General features: G+C 34.4%; 1 protein-coding gene across 5 annotated transcripts; it reads left to right on the top strand.

Moving 5' to 3' along the window:
* The first annotated feature begins 1,072 nt into the window (after positions 1-1,072).
* nherf4b (NHERF family PDZ scaffold protein 4b) lies at positions 1,073-19,494 on the top strand. 5 transcript variants are annotated; one of them, XM_021476283.3, is made up of 10 exons: positions 1,073-2,467; positions 2,700-2,764; positions 4,319-4,530; positions 13,634-13,835; positions 15,709-15,845; positions 16,974-17,178; positions 17,251-17,447; positions 18,101-18,325; positions 18,677-18,901; positions 19,050-19,494. In XM_021476283.3, exons 1-10 carry the CDS (start codon positions 2,424-2,426, stop codon positions 19,128-19,130), a joined length of 1,593 nt encoding a protein of 530 aa, XP_021331958.2. In that variant the 5' UTR covers positions 1,073-2,423; the 3' UTR covers positions 19,131-19,494.
* Positions 19,495-20,419: the final 925 nt, after the last annotated feature.

Consider the following 20,419-nt stretch of genomic DNA (forward strand, 5'->3'; position numbering starts at 1 on the left):
CTGTCGCTTTTTAATGTTGAAAATGCAACGCTACAGTTTAAAGAAGTGACTTTTATTGTCATTTTAGTATATTGAAATATTCATTTTATGTGAATGAAATAATAGAGAAATAAGTCTGTAAAATAGTAGATGTGCTGGCCATTTATTAGAAAGTTTTTGTAATGTAATATACAACACCAACCTAAACAATATATCACTTTTGTATCAAGACAATATATCAACTTTTCAAGGTTCCAGTAGTTGGAAGAAAAATCAAGGTCCCATAATGCAACTCAAAGGCATTGATAAAAGTAGAAAAATAAAAACATTAATCACAAAAAAAATAAAAACATGAATCAAAAAATACGAAAAACTGCTAATTTATTTATAAAATAAAATTATAGTGTAACATTTTTAAATCTTTTAACAGTGCATATTACTAATCATAAACTGAATATTGATATGTTTATAGTGAGAAATTTATGAAGTATTCTCATTAAACATTATTTGATTTTAATCTACTTAATACTGTAATGATTTGTGATGAGTTTTGGCATGAAATAAATAGAATAATACAGAATTCTGTAGTAGGGCGACATGGCGACTCAGTTGTTAGCACTGTCACCTCGCAGCAAGAAGGTTGCTGGTTCGAGTCCTGGCTAGGTCAGTTGGCATTTCTGTGTGGAGTTTGCATGTTCTCCCCATGTTTGCATGGGTTTTAGTCCGGTCGCTCCGGTTTCCCCCACAGTCCAAAGACATGCGGTACAGGTGAATTGAATAAAGTAAATTGGCCAAATGATATTTAACAGATCAAGGATATTTTTCACAATATTCCCTACAATATTTTTTTCTCTGGGAGACAGTCTTATTTGTTTAATTTCAGATTTTTTTTCGATTGTCTACAAAACAAACCATCATTATACAATGACTCTAATTACCCATAATAACCATTACCTAACCTAATTTAAGCCTTTAAATTGCACTTGATGAAATTACACATGCTGAATACTAGTATCTTAAAACATACAGAGTAAAATATCATGGTCTGTCATCATGGCAAAAATAAGTTTTAGTGTCTATTTTAGAGGTTGCCACAGCGGAATGAACTGCTAACTATTCCAGCATAGGTTTTACGCAGTGGATTCCCGTCCAGACACAAACCAGTACTGGGAAATAAAAGAAATCAATTGTTAGAAATGAGTTATTAAAACTATTATGTTTAGAAATATGTTTAAAAAAATCTTTCCGTTAAACAGAAATTGGAGAACAAATATACAGGGGAGCTAATAATTCTGACTTCAATTGTACTTGTTGTACTATTAAATTAATCTGTCTCAAACAGATTCTTTCTCCTTCATAGAGTCTTAAAAGCATAAGCAGTTACATAAGTACAGTCACTGCAGTAAAGTTGGGATGTACGGATGTACAGAATGACTGTGTGTGGGTTTTTTGTGCACAGGTCAGGAACAGATTGCTTATTTTTGTGAGCACACAGTCAGATTAACCACTAAAAGCAAAGCGGGGTGAGGAACGCATGAGAGAAGTGCATCTATTTCAGCTCAAAGTGTTCCTGACTTTTGCTCTATCTTCCACTAAAGACTTCATGAGACAAAAAAGCAGCTTAGGTACCTCCGGCTCACTTTGTTTCACCTTTTTTATTTAATAGTTAACTCTAACATTCTGTTTTGAAAGATTAGGCGAAAACATGAGGCTTATGCATGTTTATTGTTGTTTATTTTCTTACATTTTTTTTAGTTACTAATTCATCGTTTAAAAAATAAAAAGTCTGAGCAATGTGAGGCGAAATATAATATAACATAATATAATATAATAGCCATATTTTATTTTATTTTATAAATGTACGCTTGTTTTGATGATTAGGTTAATGGTAACTCATGGTCACACCACACATCAGCGCTTGGGTGTTTGTGTGAACTTGTGAAGGATAAGGCTTCTGTTCATTTAACATTGCTTTACATGCTAAAAAGTCAATTGCATCTTAACAACTTATATAATTCCTATAGTTTCTAATCTGTCAATTTTGCATAAACTTTAAAGCCAAGTATTGTATATAATTCATGGAACTGAAATGTACAGTTCCTGAAAAATAAAGACTGTCAACAAAATACAGCACTTAACTGATTGCCAATAACTTACGGCCACAAAGCAAACATCCAAAGCCTATTTAACTAAGGCCTTTTTATCAAAGCCCATCAACCGAAGCAAACAATATTTTGTGTATTTTATTCTCTCTTTAAAGTACAAAGGGAGGGCAGAGCAGATAAGCTGCAGCTACATTTTCTGAGTCAAGATCTCTTCATGAAATCTCAAGGTTATATTTAATCTAAGCAAAATGACTAATCTTGACTCAGTACTAGAAATGTAGCTTTCTGTCCAGGAATGTGAGGTGTGTTTTGTCCCGTTGCTTGTTCCTCATCTCCCTCATGACTTCAGTTGCAGTGCTGCTGGATGCAATGGAGCTGACGAAGTAAGTAATGTTGTTTTTATGGCCCTTCACAGACGCTGTAGCTCTTGACTTTGTGCCTTCTGCGTTGATAAGCGAGCACATGGACTAACACACCTGATCTTATGGCTTCACTGGAGTGTGCAGATTGTGTATTGATGTTGTTTATGGTAATGCACCGGATCTCATTGGATGTCTGGTACTGAACTTATCAGAGGGCAAAACTAACTCTTAGCCTGCTCTTCTGTTCACCGAGGAAGTTTACCTTCAATCCCAAGAAAGGAATAGACAATCCAGTCATGGTTACTGCAGATGAAACAGGTGGGTGGGATTCATTATTATTAGTTTTTTTCTGCTATTTTGGGATTGAAAACATTTTAAATATTTGTATATATTATTTATTACTGTGTTTTTTAAATACCACACTGTAAAAACATTCTGGCTAACTTCTCCCATGTGCAATATAAAACTTTTTTTCTCCAGTTTTACACAATACCTTTGTAATCAGTTAAATGTTCATTAAATTTACTTAATTGTAAAATAGAAATAGAATTATGCAAAAGTATTGAGTCACACTTTATTTTGATGATCTGTTTGTTGAATTTAAGTTACATTTTATCTACATGCCACCTAATTCTCATGAGATTATAAGAAGACTGTTAGGTTGTGGTTAGGGCTAGTGTATGTTGACATGTACTTGCAAAGTTTCTTATAGTCAGTTAAATGTCTGTTGAAGGAGCAGTATCAGCAGATATTAAGCCAACAGTCTAATACTAATACTCAAGTGGACCATCAACATAAAGTGTTACCAAGTATTATAATGAGATATGCACAATGTCTGATTAGTTTTACAATGGTAAAATGTCTGCATAAACCCTTTGCATATGCTGGACTTTTGCCAGCTCACGTGCATAGTGGAAAACAAACGACAAACATTGAGGATATCAATCATGAAACTGTATTTATCAGAAAATGCTTACCAAAAGTTTATTAAAATGCCCTAAATGTTTAGTTTACAATACTTATAGTTTTCTTTTACCAGTATTATAGTTCTTTATAATTAATGTTTACAAGTTTCTTTAAGCATATGCTTTTAAATGATAATTCATGTTTTACTATGGAAATTATTCATAAAATCACTTTGCCTTTCCAGTCATAATTATTTTCTTATATATTGTAATACAGAAGAAGTTGTCCAACACTTATATACCTTCATGAGAATAATTGTGTACCTCCATTTCAATTGTACCATAAAAGAACCAGAACAGTATCATAAGAGGTCTTTTTTGTACCATATAAGGTGCAACTTTTAAAAAGAAAACTGTTCCTTAAAGAACATTATTTGTACCACTCTCTGTTTTTCTGAGAGTGTAGTCATCTCAACCTATTAAATTGACTAAAAAATAAGTTAAACTTTGTATAACTGTTCCAAACAAAAAAATTTGTTGAAACCAGATTAACTTATTAAAATTAGTTGAAGAAAGATTTGTTGTCATGATTTTTTGCCACAACATTATTACACTGCATATACAGTAGCTGCATTCCAAAGTTTGTTTTGTACCAGGAATTTATCAAATACATAATATATTTAGTACTTTTTTAAACTAAGTTATTATATTATTAGTATATTACATACATTATATAGTATATAGTTTGTTATTATATAAGTAAACTTTACAATCCCAATCGTTCATTTTTTTTTTTTTTTTTTACATTTATTGGTCTTATTAATGTTTTTAGACGTCTGTATACGAGAGTAAGAATTAGGCCTACACCAAACAAAATGCTGCTAGCTAAAATGTGTTATCATAGTTATAGTTTATAGTGTAGCGTAAAGTGCAGAGTGTGTCATTTGACTGTAATCTGCGCTGACAGAGCGAGTGTGGAACCCCACGCCCCGTGTGTGTGTGCTGAGGAGGGAAGAAAAAGAAACCTTTGGCTTCCACCTGCGTGTGGAGAGAGATCGACAGGGTCACGTCATCCGCCTGCTGGACTCACCGGGCCCGGCGGCACGGAGCGGCCTCAAAGATGGAGACCGTCTGCTGGAGGTCAATGAGGTGTTTGTGGAAAACTTGGAGCACACAGAGGTGGGAGATCGTTAACTTACTTGGTCAGGGGTCTCCAACTATAGCTGAAAATTTTCAACACAACTTTCACAACTACACAAATGTGTCCAATAACCATTCATAAACATCCTGGTTCAATCTTGAAGTGGTAATCTCTCCCTCTCTATCCTTTTCGGACTGTGGTCATCACCGACATTCTTGCTTATTATTATAATAGTATTGTGTCAGCGTCATGTAAAGACTCCGCCCTCTTCTGGTAATCAGCTCTAGTAATATGCATTTAAAATAACACACAAAAACAAACATATTATGGGACATTTTGAGCTGAAATTTTTAATAAACACATTGTACATTGTATAAAAATGGGCATAATATGTGACCTTTAAATCAGTGGTTCCCAACCTTTTTCTTTGGGGCCCCCCCACATGAACATATACAAACATTGGAGCCCCCCCACCATATAAATACACACGCACGCACACACATATGTACTGTGTATTTATGTATATACTATGTATGTATATGTATATCTTTTTCTTCGCCTCTGAAGAATCACTGCATTTACGTTTCTCTGCCATTTTTGTTTTGGTTTTGCCTTTACAACACGTTGACAAGCACATTGTGTGAGTGAGCAAAATTGAAATAATTATTTAAAGTTATTTATTTTAATTATTTTTACTATTATGTTGGAATTTTAAGCATATGTTTAGATTTTTTTTTGTACTTAAAAATACATATACTGTATAATAGTAGGGCTGCTCGATTTTGGGAAAAATCACGATTATTCAAAACGATTATCAGTTGAAGTCAAAATTATAAGCGCTCCTGAGATTTTTTTTTTTTATAAATATTTCCCAAATTATGTTTAACAGAGCAAGGAATTTTAACAATATTTCCTAAAAAAATTTTTTTTTTCTATTTGTTTTATTTTAGCTAGAATAAAGACAGCTTTAAATATTTTGAAACCAATTTAAGGTCAATATTATTAGCCCCCTTAAGCAATATATATTTTTGATTGTCTGCAGAAGAAACTACGGTTATACAATGACTTGCCTAATTACACTAAGCCTTTGAATTGCACTTTAATCTGAATGCTTGTATTTTGAGAAATATCTAGTAAAATATTATGTGCTGTTATCATAGCAAATATAAAAGAAATCAGTAATTAGAAACGAGATATCAAAACTATTATGTTCAGAAATAAGTTAAAAAAAATATTTCCATGAAACAGAAATTGGGGAGGAAACGGGTTGCTAATATTCAGGAGGGCTAATAATTCTGACTTCAAGTGTATACATACAGTTATTTTCCACCCTGCAAAGGAAAGAGAAATAAATACAATAGAATAAAAATATGAAACAAACTGCTTTAAGCATCTTCACTGTAAGAAAAACACTTTAGCTACAAAAATCCTTCAGTCAAGAGCAGCGAGGGTTTTCTCGTTGTTTGATTAATAATCATAAAAACAGGTGGCAGAAGGATTATAGCGCCCTGTCTCTTTAATAGTTTCTCTTTCACGTCTTTTGATCCTCAACTCGTTTGTTTATTACACAAATGAGGGTTAATATGAATAATCACTAAACACTGCGTTTTGACACCTTTTTGACCATTAAAGCGCTCACGTTAAGATGACTTTAGATGTCTGCGCTCCTCTGCTCCTCTCAGTGTGTGAATGAGAGCGAATGCTGACCGGCCGCATATGCTTCTGACTGCGTGTGCTGGCACACACACATAAGTACGCGCTCTTTCGCGCTTTTAAGAGCAACACGTCGTGTACAACTAGAAAGTGGCGGTATATAATGCAATAATCATTTATCTCGATTAATGCTTTTTTATAATCGTTTGAAGCCGAAATCGAAATCGGATTTTTGATTAATTGCAAAGCCCTATATAATAGTGGAGCATTTTTATGCCTTTTTCTACCTCAATACTTATCCTCTTCCGCGCCCCCCTTGTGAACTCTGGCGCCCCCCTTGGGGGGGCGCGGACCCCAGGTTGGGAACCACTGCTTTAAATGACATAAGTTTGAAGTTCAATAAACTTTAACTAGAACCTAAAGTTCGTTGACGAACTTTGATGTTGGCTTGAGAAAGCCAACGTGACTGCGCCGGGGACTCGAAGGCAGTTGGCAGGAAGCACAGCGGTTGAGAAGTGGTTGCTAGGCGGTTGCTAAGATGTTGCTAAGGCATTCCTAGGTAGTTGCTAGGGTGTTCTGAGTGGTTTCTAGGCTGTTGCTAGGGTCCACTGGACTGTTAATCGGAAGGCCTCATTTACATTTTTGATCGAATCGAGAGAGAGAGAGAGAGAGAGAGAGAGAGAGAACTGATTTGTTCAGGTTGTTTAATGCAGATCACTATAGTATAGTTGGTATTTATAGTATATATTATAATCTGAACAAAATTACATTATAATAAATATCATATGAAGAAAAATATTAAATTAAAATACTAATGAAACAATAGCACATACATTTAGTTAATTTGTCTTTTATTTAATCAGTCTTATCAGTTTTGCAGTTAATAAAGAGTACAGTCAATTTACAGTAATTTGCAGCGTTATATATATAGTTATAGTTATATAGTTATATATACAGTTTACAGGAAGAAAATCGCATTAAATACAATATCAGGCCGTCTTCATCACGTGGTTAATTCTGACCAATGACGTTGTTTCACCCCACTGGCCACTAACACAATGTTATAATCGTAATATTTAATTGTCATCACCTGGGTGATTTTATTTATTTTTTTGGTACAGCATAGGCCAAAAGCTTGGCTTTCATTGTCATTATCACAAGTGAGGAGAAGGCTCTTTTGCGGTACAGAATATTCTGTTTTGAAAGAAATATCTGAAGTAAACTTATGTTTTTGCCAACATAAAAGGGGGATAAAAAATAATCCTTATAACCCTAACCATAAATGTGTGTGTGTGTATGTGTGTGTGTGTATATATATATATATATATATATATATATATATATATATATATATATATATATATATATAYACACACACACACACACACACACACACACACACAYATATATATATATATATATATATATATATATACACACACACATATATATATATATATATATATATATATATATATATATATATATATATATATATATATACACACAGTTGAAGTCAGAATTATTAACCCCCAGTTGATTTTTTTTCCCCTTTTTTAAATATTTCCCAAATGGTGTTTAACAGAGCAAGGAAATTTTCACTGTATGTCTGATAATATTTTTTCTTCTTGAGAAAGTCTTATTTGTTTTATTTCGGCTAGAATAAAAGCAGTTATTAATTATTTAAAAACCATTTTTGGGACACAATTATTATCCCCTTTAAGCAATTTTTTTTGATAATCTACAGAACAAACCATCGTTATAAAATAACTTGCCTAATTACCCTAACCTGCCTAGTTACCCTTATTAACCTAGTTAAGCCTTTAAATGTGACTTTAAGCTGTATAGAAGTGTCTTGAAAAATATCAAGTCAAGCATTATTTAATGTCATCATGGCAAAGATAAAATAAATCAGTAATTAGATATAGGTTTTTAAAACTATTATGCTTAGAAATGTGCTGAAACAATCTTCCCTCCATTAAACAGAAATTGGGGAAAAAATAAACAGGGGAGCTAATAATTCTGACATCAACTGTATGAATATATATATATATATATATATATATATATATATATATATATATATATATATATATACAGGGCTCGAAATTAACTTTTTTACTTGGTAGCACCGGTGCTCCCAACTTCAAATATTCAGGGGCACCAAAATAAATTTAGGAGCACCAGAAAAAATTTAGGAGCACCCACCAAAAATGAATGAGCACTGCTGCAAATTGCTTTTTAAGGGATTTATTGTATTTTAAAACAACATCAATAGGACTGACAAAAACCAGAAACAACTATCTAACTAATGCTGCGAAGACATTGATATTTGTGTGCAATAATTCTAAAATGAATGTCTAATAATTAGGCCATAGAATATTAGTGATGATGAAAATGACAATAATAGTAACAATGAATTCCATTTCTCATTATGATACTGCCTTGAATGTGCATGAATGTAGGTTATCTGCTATAAAAAGTCTGTTACTTTATATAAAATAATTGTATAGTTTGCATCAAACAAAAATGAAGCATTGCAGTAAGAAATATTGATTTTGTACTGCTGTTTTTATATGCATGTCAATTTAATAAATAATATTTCTGCTACAAAACAAACAAAAGATTATAATAAATAATTCAATTCAATGATGAAAGCTGCAAAGCAGTCATCAGTAAATAAATAAAGAAATAATATACACCTCATAAAAGAATAGACAAAAGAAAGAAAGTAAAGTCTCACTTCTATCACTCTTTAAAAGATTTGGTTTCAGTTTGTGTCAATTTAAAGGTTCAGTCTCAGATTATCTTTATTCTTCTGTGTTTGTGGAAAAGCTGGCGAGTCAGCCGACCCAATTTATGAGCAGGCAGAGCAGGATTCTTGCACTAACCATCGGCGCTATACTGGTCTTTGTTATGAGCCGCAGTTTCAGTGATCTCAGCTGGTGGATCATTATTCACCACGTGACGTGTCACGATCTCTCTCATCTACACCTCAATTTTAGGTGGGGTTTGCAAACCTGTGTGCTTTAAGTTTTTACTCTTCAGCCGTTTGCATTGCCCGTGGTCATAAAAGCTCCTTCCCTGTCATCTGACAGCGGAATACCTTGAGTGAGTGACAGCTAATATGAACCAATATAGCGGCAGGGAAGAGCGAATCAGCACGTTTTTACAAAAAATCAAAACAGGTCGCACTACAACCATCTGCAGTCGCACTAATGCGCCCAAATATGTTATGAGGTCGCATAGATTAATTTTCAGGCGCATATGCGACCAAAATGGTCGCAATTTCAGCTTCAAATGTTGTAACAAGCACGTCTGAAATGAGCCCGAATTTCTGTAGATTCAAAACAGTCAGCACGGATATCCCCGCCTCTTAAAGGGCCAGTACTAAATTACAAAGGGCTCAAAAATGGTTCTCTGGCGCCATCTCGTGGACACTCTGACACGCTTTGAGTCTGAATTTTACAAATTTAATATAAAAAAAATATTTATAGGAAAACTGTTATTTATAATTACACCAAATAAATATGATAATTATCTTCAATTTAAAGCACATCTTTTGGCCAAATTTGAGGATTGTATACTTTTTTATATGCCCCAAATACTCGATTGTAATATTTACAATTTTTTAATTCAAAAAATTTTTAATTCAAAAACTACAAATCTTATCGGCATGAGGACATACAGCAACCATCTCATGGGCAATAGACAGCTTTTGACCAAATTTGGGGCTTGTAGCATCTAAGCCCTGGGAGGAGAAGCGATTGCTTTTTTTTGGTCAGAAGCCGGAATAATAATAAGAATAACTAGAACCTAAAGTTCGTTGACGAACTTTGATGTTGGCTTGAGAAAGCCAACGTGACTGCGCCGGGGACTCAAAGGCAGTTGGCAGGAAGCACAGCGGTTGAGAAGTGGTTGCTAGGCGGTTGCTAAGATGTTGCTAAGGCATTCCTAGGTAGTTGCTAGGGTGTTCTGAGTGGTTTCTAGGCTGTTGCTAGGGTCCACTGGACTGTTAATCGGAAGGCCTCATTTACATTTTTGATCAAATCGAGAGAGAGAGAGAGAGAGAGAGAGAGAACTGATTTGTTCAGGTTGTTTAATGCAGATCACTATAGTATAGTTAGTATTTATAGTATATATTATAATCTGAACAAAATTACATTATAATAAATATCATATAAAGAAAAATATTAAATTAAAATACTAATGAAACAATAGCACATGCATTTAGTTAATTTGTCTTTTATTTAATCAGTCTTATAATTTTTGCAGTTAATATAGAGTACAGTCAATTTACAGTAATTTGCAGCATTATATATATAGTTATAGTTATATAGTTATATACAGTTTACAGGAAGAAAATTGCATTAAATACAATATTAGGCCATCTTCATCACGTGGTTAATTCTGACCAATGACGTTGTTTCACCCCACTGGCCACTAACACAATGTTATAATCGTAATATTTAATTGTCATCACCTGGGTGATTTTATTTTTTTTTTGGTACAGCATAGACCAAAAGCTTGGCTTTCATTGTCATTATCACAAGTGAGGAGAAGGCTTTTTTGCGGTACAGAATATTCTGTTTTGAAAGAAATATCTGAAGTAAACTTATGTTTTTGCCAACATAAAAGGGGGATAAAAAATAATCCTTATAACCCTAACCATAAATGTGTGTGTGTGTATGTATATATATATATATATATATATATATACATACACACATATATATATATATATATATATATATATATATATATATATATATATATATATATATATATATATATATATATATATATATATATATATATATATATACACTGTTGAAGTCAGAATTATTAACCCCCAGTTGATTTTGTTTTCCCTTTTTTAAATATTTCCCAAATGGTGTTTAACAGAGCAAGGAAATTTTCACTGTATGTCTGATAATATTTTTTCTTCTTGAGAAAGTCTTATTTGTTTTATTTCGGCTAGAATAAAAGCAGTTATTAATTATTTAAAAACCATTTTTGGGACACAATTATTATCCCCTTTAAGATATTTTTTTTTTTGATAATCTACAGAACAAACCCTTGTTATAAAATAACTTGCCTAATTACCCTAACCTGCCTAGTTACCCTTATTAACCTAGTTAAGCCTTTAAATGTGACTTTAAGCTGTATAGAAGTGTCTTGAAAAATATCAAGTCAAACATTATTTAATGTCATCATGGCAAAGATAAAATAAATCAGTAATTAGAAATAGGTTTTTAAAACTATTATGCTTAGAAATGTGCTGAAACAATCTTCCCTCCATTAAACAGAAATTGGGGAAAAAATAAACAGGGGAGCTAATAATTCTGACATCAACTGTATGAATATATATATATACAGGGCTCGAAATTAACTTTTTTACTTGGTAGCACCGGTGCTCCCAACTTCAAATATTCAGGGGCACCAAAATAAATTTAGGAGCACCAGAAAAAATTTAGGAGCACCCACCAAAAATGAATGAGCACCGCTGCAAATTGCTTTTTAAGGGATTTATTGTATTTTAAAACAACATCAATAGGACTGACAAAAACCAGAAACAACTATCTAACTAATGCTGCGAAGACATTGATATTTGTGTGCAATAATTCTAAAATGAATGTCTAATAATTAGGCTATAGAATATTAGTGATGATGAAAATGACAATAATAGTAACAATGAATTCCATTTCTCATTATGATACTGCCTTGAATGTGCATGAATGTAGGTTATCTGCTATAAAAAGTCTGTTACTTTATGAAAAATAATTGTATAGTTTGCATCAAACAAAAATGAAGCATTGCAGTAAGAAATATTGATTTTGTACTGCTGTTTTTATATGCATGTCAATTTAATAAATAATATTTCTGCTACAAAACAAACAAAAGATTATAATAAATAATTCAATTCAATGATGAAAGCTGCAAAGCAGTCATCAGTAAATAAATAAAAAATAATATACACCTCAAAAAAAGAATAGACAAAAGAAAGAAAGTAAAGTCTCACTTCTATCACTCTTTAAAAGTTTTGGTTTCAGTTTGTGTCAATTTAAAGGTTCAGTCTGAGATGATCTTCATTTTTCTGTGTTTGTGGAAAAGCTGGCGAGTCAGCCGACCCAATTTATGAGCAGGCAGAGCAGGAATTTTGCACTAACCATCGGCGCAATACTGGTCTTTGTTATGAGCCGCAGTTTCAGTGATCTCAGCTGGTGGATCATTATTCACCACGTGACGTGTCACGATCTCTCTCATCTACACCTCAATTTTAGGTGGGGTTTGCAAACCTGTGTGCTTTAAGTTTTTACTCTTCAGCCGTTTGCATTTCCCGTGGTCATAAAAGTTCATTCCCTGTCATCTGACAGCGGAATATCTTGAGTGATTGACAGCTAATATGAACCAATATGGCGGCAGGGAAGAGCGAATCAGCACGTTTTTACAAAAAATCAAAACAGGTCGCACTACAACCATCTGCAGTCGCACTAATGCGCCCAAATATGTTATGAGGTCACATAGATTAATTTTCAGGCGCATATGCGACCAAAATGGTCGCAATTTCAGCTTCAAATGTTGTAACAAGCACGTCTGAAATGAGCCCGAATTTCTGTAGATTCAAAACAGTCAACACGGATATCCCCGCCTCTTAAAGGGCCAGTACTAAATTACAAAGGGCTCAAAAATGGTTCTCTGGCGCCATCTCGTGGACACTCTGACACGCTTTGAGTCTGAATTTTACAAATTTAATATAAAAAAAAATATTTATAGGAAAACTGTTATTTATAATTACACCAAATAAATATGATAATTATCTTCAATTTAAAGCACATCTTTTGGCCAAATTTGAGGATTGTATACTTTTTTTATATGCCCCAAATACTTGATTGTAATATTTACAATTTTTTAATTCAAAAAATTTTTAATTCAAAAACTACAAATCTTATCGGCATGAGGACATACAGCAACCATCTCATGGGCAATAGACAGCTTTTGACCAAATTTGGGGCTTGTAGCATCTAAGCCCTGGGAGGAGAAGCGATTGCTTTTTTTTGGTCAGAAGCCGGAATAATAATAAGAATAATAATAATAATAAGAATAAGTTTAAGTAGCATTACAGTATGTTGGCTTTCTCAAGCCAACATAATAATAATAAGAATAAGTTTAAGTAGCATTACAGTATGTTGGCTTTCTCAAGCCAACATAATTATGTATTGACAATACAGCACACTAAGTTTAAAGGGCAACATACAAATTTGTTTATAATTTAACAGTTTGGATTTTAAATCATTTAAGATGCATGATACATTACTTAGGAGATCAGACTTATTAAAATATTCAGTCATCATGGCCACTTTCATTTGTTAAAAGTATAGCTTATAAGAAATAATGTTGGTGACCTCTGCTCTATGTTTTTATGCACAACCTATGACCATATATTAGTGTGTTAATTTTTGAAAGAGACTGCTTTATTATATCTAGGTGGCCCGTTGGATACAGGTGAGCGGATCACAGATATGTTTTCTGGTGCTGGATGAAAAGGCCTATGAGCAGGTAGTGTCTGAGGGACGTGATCTCCGAGAGATGGCTAAAGCCGCCCGTGGAGAAGGATGGAGGCCACCTCGTCTTTGCCACATCAGGAAAGATGCACATGGCATGGGATTCAACATACTGCCGGTGGAAGGTGAGAACCACTTGAGGCCTGTTTACGCTTGCTTTCAAGATGTGTTTTTAAATCTATCTTATCTCAAGTGTTATTATTTTAGGGAGACACTTAACTGATGTTTTTATTGATTAGTATCTTTTGTACATCTTCAAACTTTTTGTTGATCACTTTCTGATGAGCGAGGGTCTATGAGAAGGTGCATGAATGTGCACTGTGTTAGATGTGTAAATGTAAAATTGTGAAATATGCTTGGAGACTTTTTAACACAGTCATCATTTTCTGATGCTTCACATGTTCCAATCCTGTATGAAATTCCATCTTCTCCTGAACACAAAAGAAGATATTTTGAAGAATGTTGAAAACTGGTAGCCATTGACATCCACATTTGTTCCTATACCATGGAATACAATTGCTGGTTTCCAGCATTCCAGCAGTCTTCTTGTGTGTAAATGTGTTTAACAGAAGAAAGAAAACATTTGGAATTTTTACATATGTATTTTTGAAAAATGCAGACTTCACAATAAGTGGGAAAAGGTGGACAGGCTGAAAATCTTCCAGGCCTGTTATATATAAATAATAAATATATATCATATTTAACATTGTCAACCTTAAAATCATAATCAAAGCTTTAGTCATTTGAATGTCTGTTGGGGGACCATCAAAATAAAGTGTTAGTCTTCCTATACACTAATGACTCCTAGCAGACATGTAGTTGAGTTACTTGTGGTCCAAAGTCTTAAATATAAAGGTTCTCAATTGGTGTTGATGGCTCTATGGAAAACTTTTTTCAACCATGGAAACTTTTCATTCCTTAAAAGATTATTTTTCGTGAAAAAAAAAAAAAATCTTTAAACTGTTCAAATGTTACACCATCTCTTTAATGAAATACTCTTTCTTTTGGATCAAAACTTATTTTTTTCTATGACACTGAAAAACCAGTGGCGTAGCGCAAAATGCAGAGGCCCCCCTGCAGGGATCGCTGACGGGGCCCCCTGATGAAGAGGGGGGGATACGTCATACGTCAATTTGCATATCACTGACGTCATCAAGTTCTACCATTTCTGTTTAACAGCATATGGTTAATAAAGGGGTATTTATAATTGCACTACACTTTATATAAGCATGTTTATTTAACTAAATTTATTGCTGTTTGAATACAGTATGTCATTATAGATGTGTAGTGAATGTGCAGTAATCTCTCATATGTAATAAACTCAGACAAGTTCAGAAACTGTCAATAAAATATCTGTGATTGTGAACAAGAAAAAAATAAACGGTCCAATTAAATTGTTAAAATAAAGGAGAAGTACATCGGTTTGACTGTACAAGGGAAATACCTTCACACTGCCTGTGCTAAATCATTTGTCGTCGGTATGCAGAGGGGTGATCTGCTTTCGGGCTGCAGGTTGGAGAGGCTGCTGTACGAGGACTGACTGGGCCGCCTGTCAGTGCTGTGAGGCGGGGGAGGGGCCGGCGGCATCACACCATATTTTACAGTCTATGCATCACACGCAGCTCGTTGAGAAGAGTAGGGACGGTACAGTATGGACAAATGACAGTCTAAAAAAAAATCTTCAATAACACACAAAAAAGTCGCTAGATTTGTCGCTAGGGGGGTCTGAAAATTCGCTAAATCTAGTGACAAAGTCGCTAAGTTGGCAACATTGGCTGCAAGCAATCAGAATAAAGTAGTCCACCGCTTGAGAGATGTTCAGAGAACACAGACGTGTGAACTTTGGTTCAGACCACAGTTGTTCCCAAGAGTTTATTGAAAATCGCGACGACGCGGGGCCCCCTAATCACCCGGCCCCCAACCCCCCCCCCCCCCCCCCAATTAAACCTTTTAAAATAAATAAAGACTGGGTATTTTTTATGTGTTTGTGGCATGAAGGTGAGAAAGGGAAATTCGCAGTGAGCCCAGTTAAAAGAGGTGCTGCCGAGAGGGCAGGAGTGAGGAAAGGAGACCACTTAATCTGGATTGATGGTGCCATGGCCTCTGAACTCACACATTCTGCCATCAGCAAAATGGTAAGAACTTGCTTTAGATAAACTGCAAAGCATTTTTACTCAATTGTGGTTGTCCAGAAATATGTCTGCAAATATGATGAAAATATTTCAAATATTACAGAACGACATATTAGTGCTTGTGTGTTTTACGGCTTATAACTGTATATATCATTTAGATAGATTAATATAAAATTCATATAATCTACTATTTATTTAAAATCTGCTATTTATCTTGTTTGTACAGTTGAAGTCAGAAGTATTTGCCCCCATTTGAATTTTATTTTCTTTTTTAAATATTTCCCAAATGATGTTTAACAGAGCAAGGAAACTTTCACAGTGTGTCTGATCATATTTTTTCTTCTGGAGAAAGTTTTATTTGTTTTATTTTGGCTAAAATAAAAGCAGCTTTTCATTTAAAAAAAACATTTTTAAGGTCAATATTATTAGCTCCTTTAAGCTTAAATTTTTTCAATAGTCTACAGAACAAACCATCTTTATAATAACTTGCCTAATAACCCTATCCTGCCTAGTTAACCTAATTAAGCCTTTAAATGTCACTTTAAGCTGTATAGAAGAGTCCTGAAAAATATCTAGTAAAATATAATTTACTGTCATCATGGAAATGATAAAATAAATCAGTTATTAAAAATGAGTTATTAAACTATTATGTTTAGAAATATGTTGAAGAAATCTTCTCTCCTTTAAACAGAAATCGGGGGAAAAATAAACAGCAGGGCTAATAATTCTGACTTCAACTGTATGTAATATGTACAATGTAATATGGACAATAATGTAATAGCCATGATTATAATACAGACATTAAAGCAGAAAGTATTGTTATGATTTAGATTCCATTGCACATGCCCTGTCCTTTAAACATGTTCAACACTTACTTACACATACACAGTAAAGGTAACGTTTTAGGTAACATTTTATTTTCATTTTATCCTCCTTTAAACATTAAGTTGACTACAAGTATTTTCGCAACTTCACATCAGCCAGCAGTCGTTATAGTATTAGTAGACTCTCTGGTCAGTATCTGTTAAAACTGCTAACACTTTTGAGCTTCTCTTCTCTGTGATATAGGCGTAATATTGTCATTCACATGTTAAATGGTGTACATTTCATCCGACATAACAATGTTTGCAGGTGAAAAAGTGCAGCAGTCACATGACAGTGCTGGTGATTGACAGTGACACTGAGAAGAGTTATGCCCGCCGCAAAATGCCAATTCTCCCAGCCATGGCTGATGCAGAAAAAATGCCGTATCGGCCTCAGAGACTGCATCTGGTGATGGGGCCTGATGGATACGGCTTTCTGCTCAGACAGGAGAAGGGTGGAGCTGGACGCACCGGTAGGCGGATACATATTCATCCAGACATGCATATCAATGTATAGTCCACATATTTATGGTTGGTTTATACAGTTCACATGGTGAGAGAGGTGGATAAGGGCAGCCCTGCTGAACTGGGAGGAGTCAAAGAAGGTGAGATGCTTCTTGAAGTGAATGGAGAGTCCACAGACCCACTGAGCCATGAAGATGTTGTCAGCAATATCCGACAAAGTGGACAGCAGGTCACCCTAACTACGATGACACCTCAGGGTTATGACTTCTACACTAAGGTGAATACTGACTGAGCAAATAAACACGATTGGGGGGTTTCATCGGGAAACAGGAAAGGCATGAGGAGCAGGATGAGGATGGTTACTTACTGGCTGTTGGCACAGAATTTAATTTTTATTTTAAATGATGATTCATTGTAAATGCTTATTATATTTTAAGTCATATTATATCTAAATTCTAGGTATATTAATATATTAATAATTATTTATATGTAATAATATATAAATATATTATAATTATAATTCTAAAAATAAAAGTTATGAAAATAAAGAGCTATGAAACTAGGCCTAGGCCTATATATATATATATATATATATATATATCACCCCCCAATTTTTTATATCATTTTTTTTTATTTAAAAATAAACACTACAAAATAGTTTACTAATGAATTTTTTTTATTATTTAAAGTTCTTACAATTTTATCTTGGCACCACTGATAATAATAATTACAGAAATACTAAACTACACAAATCATTTGTTGTTTATTACATGTCCCTTAATAAAAAAATCACACATCATCAGATTTGTTAACCAAAAAAGATAATCTCATCAGAACTGTTTAATTTTTATTTTAAAATAGCAACTTATGCGTAGGTTCCTCTGTTCTTATGCCTGTTATTCATCTGTTAAACCTCAAACTTTTTCTCAGTTGGGTCTCTCTCCCTTGCTGTTCTGTGTGGATGTCCCATCTGCCATCCCTGAGGTAAAAAAGGAAATCCCAGTGACGCCAAAGCCTGCAGTGCCTCCTGTTGAGCCTCAGGAGGAGGTGCAGATCAACCCTAATGTTAGACGCTGTATACTGGAGAGGGGCTCGGCTGGTTTTGGCTTCCATTTGGGCTGCGTCCAACAGAAACCTGGCACCTTCATCAGCCAGGTACAGTACAATGAAGCCCATTCACTGGCAAATCAGCCCTTACACGATACTAACTTTAGATGTTGAGACAGAAGAGAAATGGAGATTTTTTTTGGACTCACTCATCCGTGGTAATTCTTCACAAAAACCTGGAAAATCAGGCCACTTGTAGGCCTCATAGTAGACTGTGTAATATTCAGTCTGTCATTGAAATCATTGAAATACATAAACATCAAGTTACAGTTCAAAAATGAACTAATACAACTCAAAAACATATTCCTGCACACTATGGGTAAATGTATAATTTCAAGTAAATATGAGCAACAAACATCCTTTTTGCTTTTACTATAGCAACATGCATTACATGTTTAGGTAGCGGCAGGCGGTCCAGGACAGAGTTCAGGTCTCTTTCAAGGTGATGTGGTGGTGGAGGTGAACGGACAAAATGTGGAGAAAGAGTCTTTGGAGGATGTGATCATGCATGTGAAGAGAGGAGGAGAAACCCTTTCTTTACTGGTCGTTGATCAAAAAGGTTATGATTGGCTGAAGCAGAACGGGAAGCCAGTCACACTAAACAAATTAGAAACAATCTCTGAGGTACAGTATGCAGTATCTATTCATTAACGAGCACTTTTGTACTGCACAAACCAAACATTTTTTTTTAAAATTCACTATTAAACAATCTATTTGATTTATATATATTACTTTATTCATGTTACAGTTGATCATGTACTATTTGTTACAGGTGGAGGAAAGTGTTTCAAGTTCTGCTGAACCAGCAAGAGTGAAGACCGGTGACTCTGATGGCCAGACTTTGTCCATTTAGTTTCATTTAGGATGAGCATTTAAACAGACCTGATATTGTCCATTAGATCGATGCATTGAGGATGAGGAATAAACAGAGATCCACTGGTTGGCTAATTTCTCTGACCAATAGCCATACTACACTTTGCACTTTGCCGTTTTTAACGATTGGAAACACTCACAATTTTGAGAGCATATGTGTGTCTGAATAGTTAAATCAGTATGACTGTGGCATAAAGACATTTATTTATGTGTCTCTGAGAAGTATTATTTCTTTGATATTACTGTTGTATTCACTATGTTTTTGCCAGGTTATGACCTTTATGAGTTATGAAACTATTTAAGCATTGTATCATTTCATCCTGAATAAAGTATGATTAAAATGAGTTCTATTTTTTTTCTCTTTCTCATTTATGAATTATATTAAAGTTATTTATTTATTTACTTACACAAAAATACACTCACCGGCCACTTTATAGGTGCACTATACTTGTACCGGGTTGAACCCTCTTTGATTCAGAACTGCCTTAATCCTTCATGGCATAGATTCAACAAGGTACTGGAAATATTCCTCAGACATTTTGGTCCAAGGTTGATACAAGGTAGGATGGATCCATCCTTTCATGTTGTTGATGCCAAATCCTGACCCTACCATCTGAATATCACAGCAGAAATCGAGACTCATCAATGTTTTTCCAATCTTCTATTGTCCAATTTTGGTGAGCCTGTGTGAATTGTAGCCTCAGTTTCCTGTTCTTAGCTGACAGGAGTGGCACCCGGTGTGATCTTCTGCTGCTGTAGCCCATCTGCCTCAAGGTTCGACGTTTTGTGAGGTCAGAGATGCTCTTCTGCATACCCCAGTTGTAACGAGTGGTTATTTGGGTTACTGTTGCCTTTCTATCAGCTCCAAGTCTGGCCATTCTCCTCTGACCTCTGGCATCAACAAGGCATTTGTGCCCACAGAACTGCCACTCACTGGATATTTTCTCTATTTCTGATCATTCTCTGTAAACACTAGAGATGGTTGTGTGTGAAAATCCCAATAAATCAGCAGTTTCTGAAATACTCAGACCAGCCCGTCTGGCCCTAACAACCATGCCACGTTCAAAGTCACTTAAATCATCTTTCTTCCTCATTCTGATGCTCTGTTTGAACTGCGCCAAGTATTCTTGACCATGTCTACATGCCTAAATTGAGTTGCTGACATGTAGTTGGCTGATTTGAAATTTGCGAGCAGATAGAATAGAAGTGGCCGGTGAGAGTATATTATATTTCTGAAAATGCTTGTTGGTATTAATGCATTGGACTAAA

This window comes from Danio rerio, chromosome 5 (genome assembly GCF_049306965.1).
Source record: "Danio rerio strain Tuebingen ecotype United States chromosome 5, GRCz12tu, whole genome shotgun sequence".
NCBI lineage: Eukaryota > Metazoa > Chordata > Actinopteri > Cypriniformes > Danionidae > Danio > Danio rerio.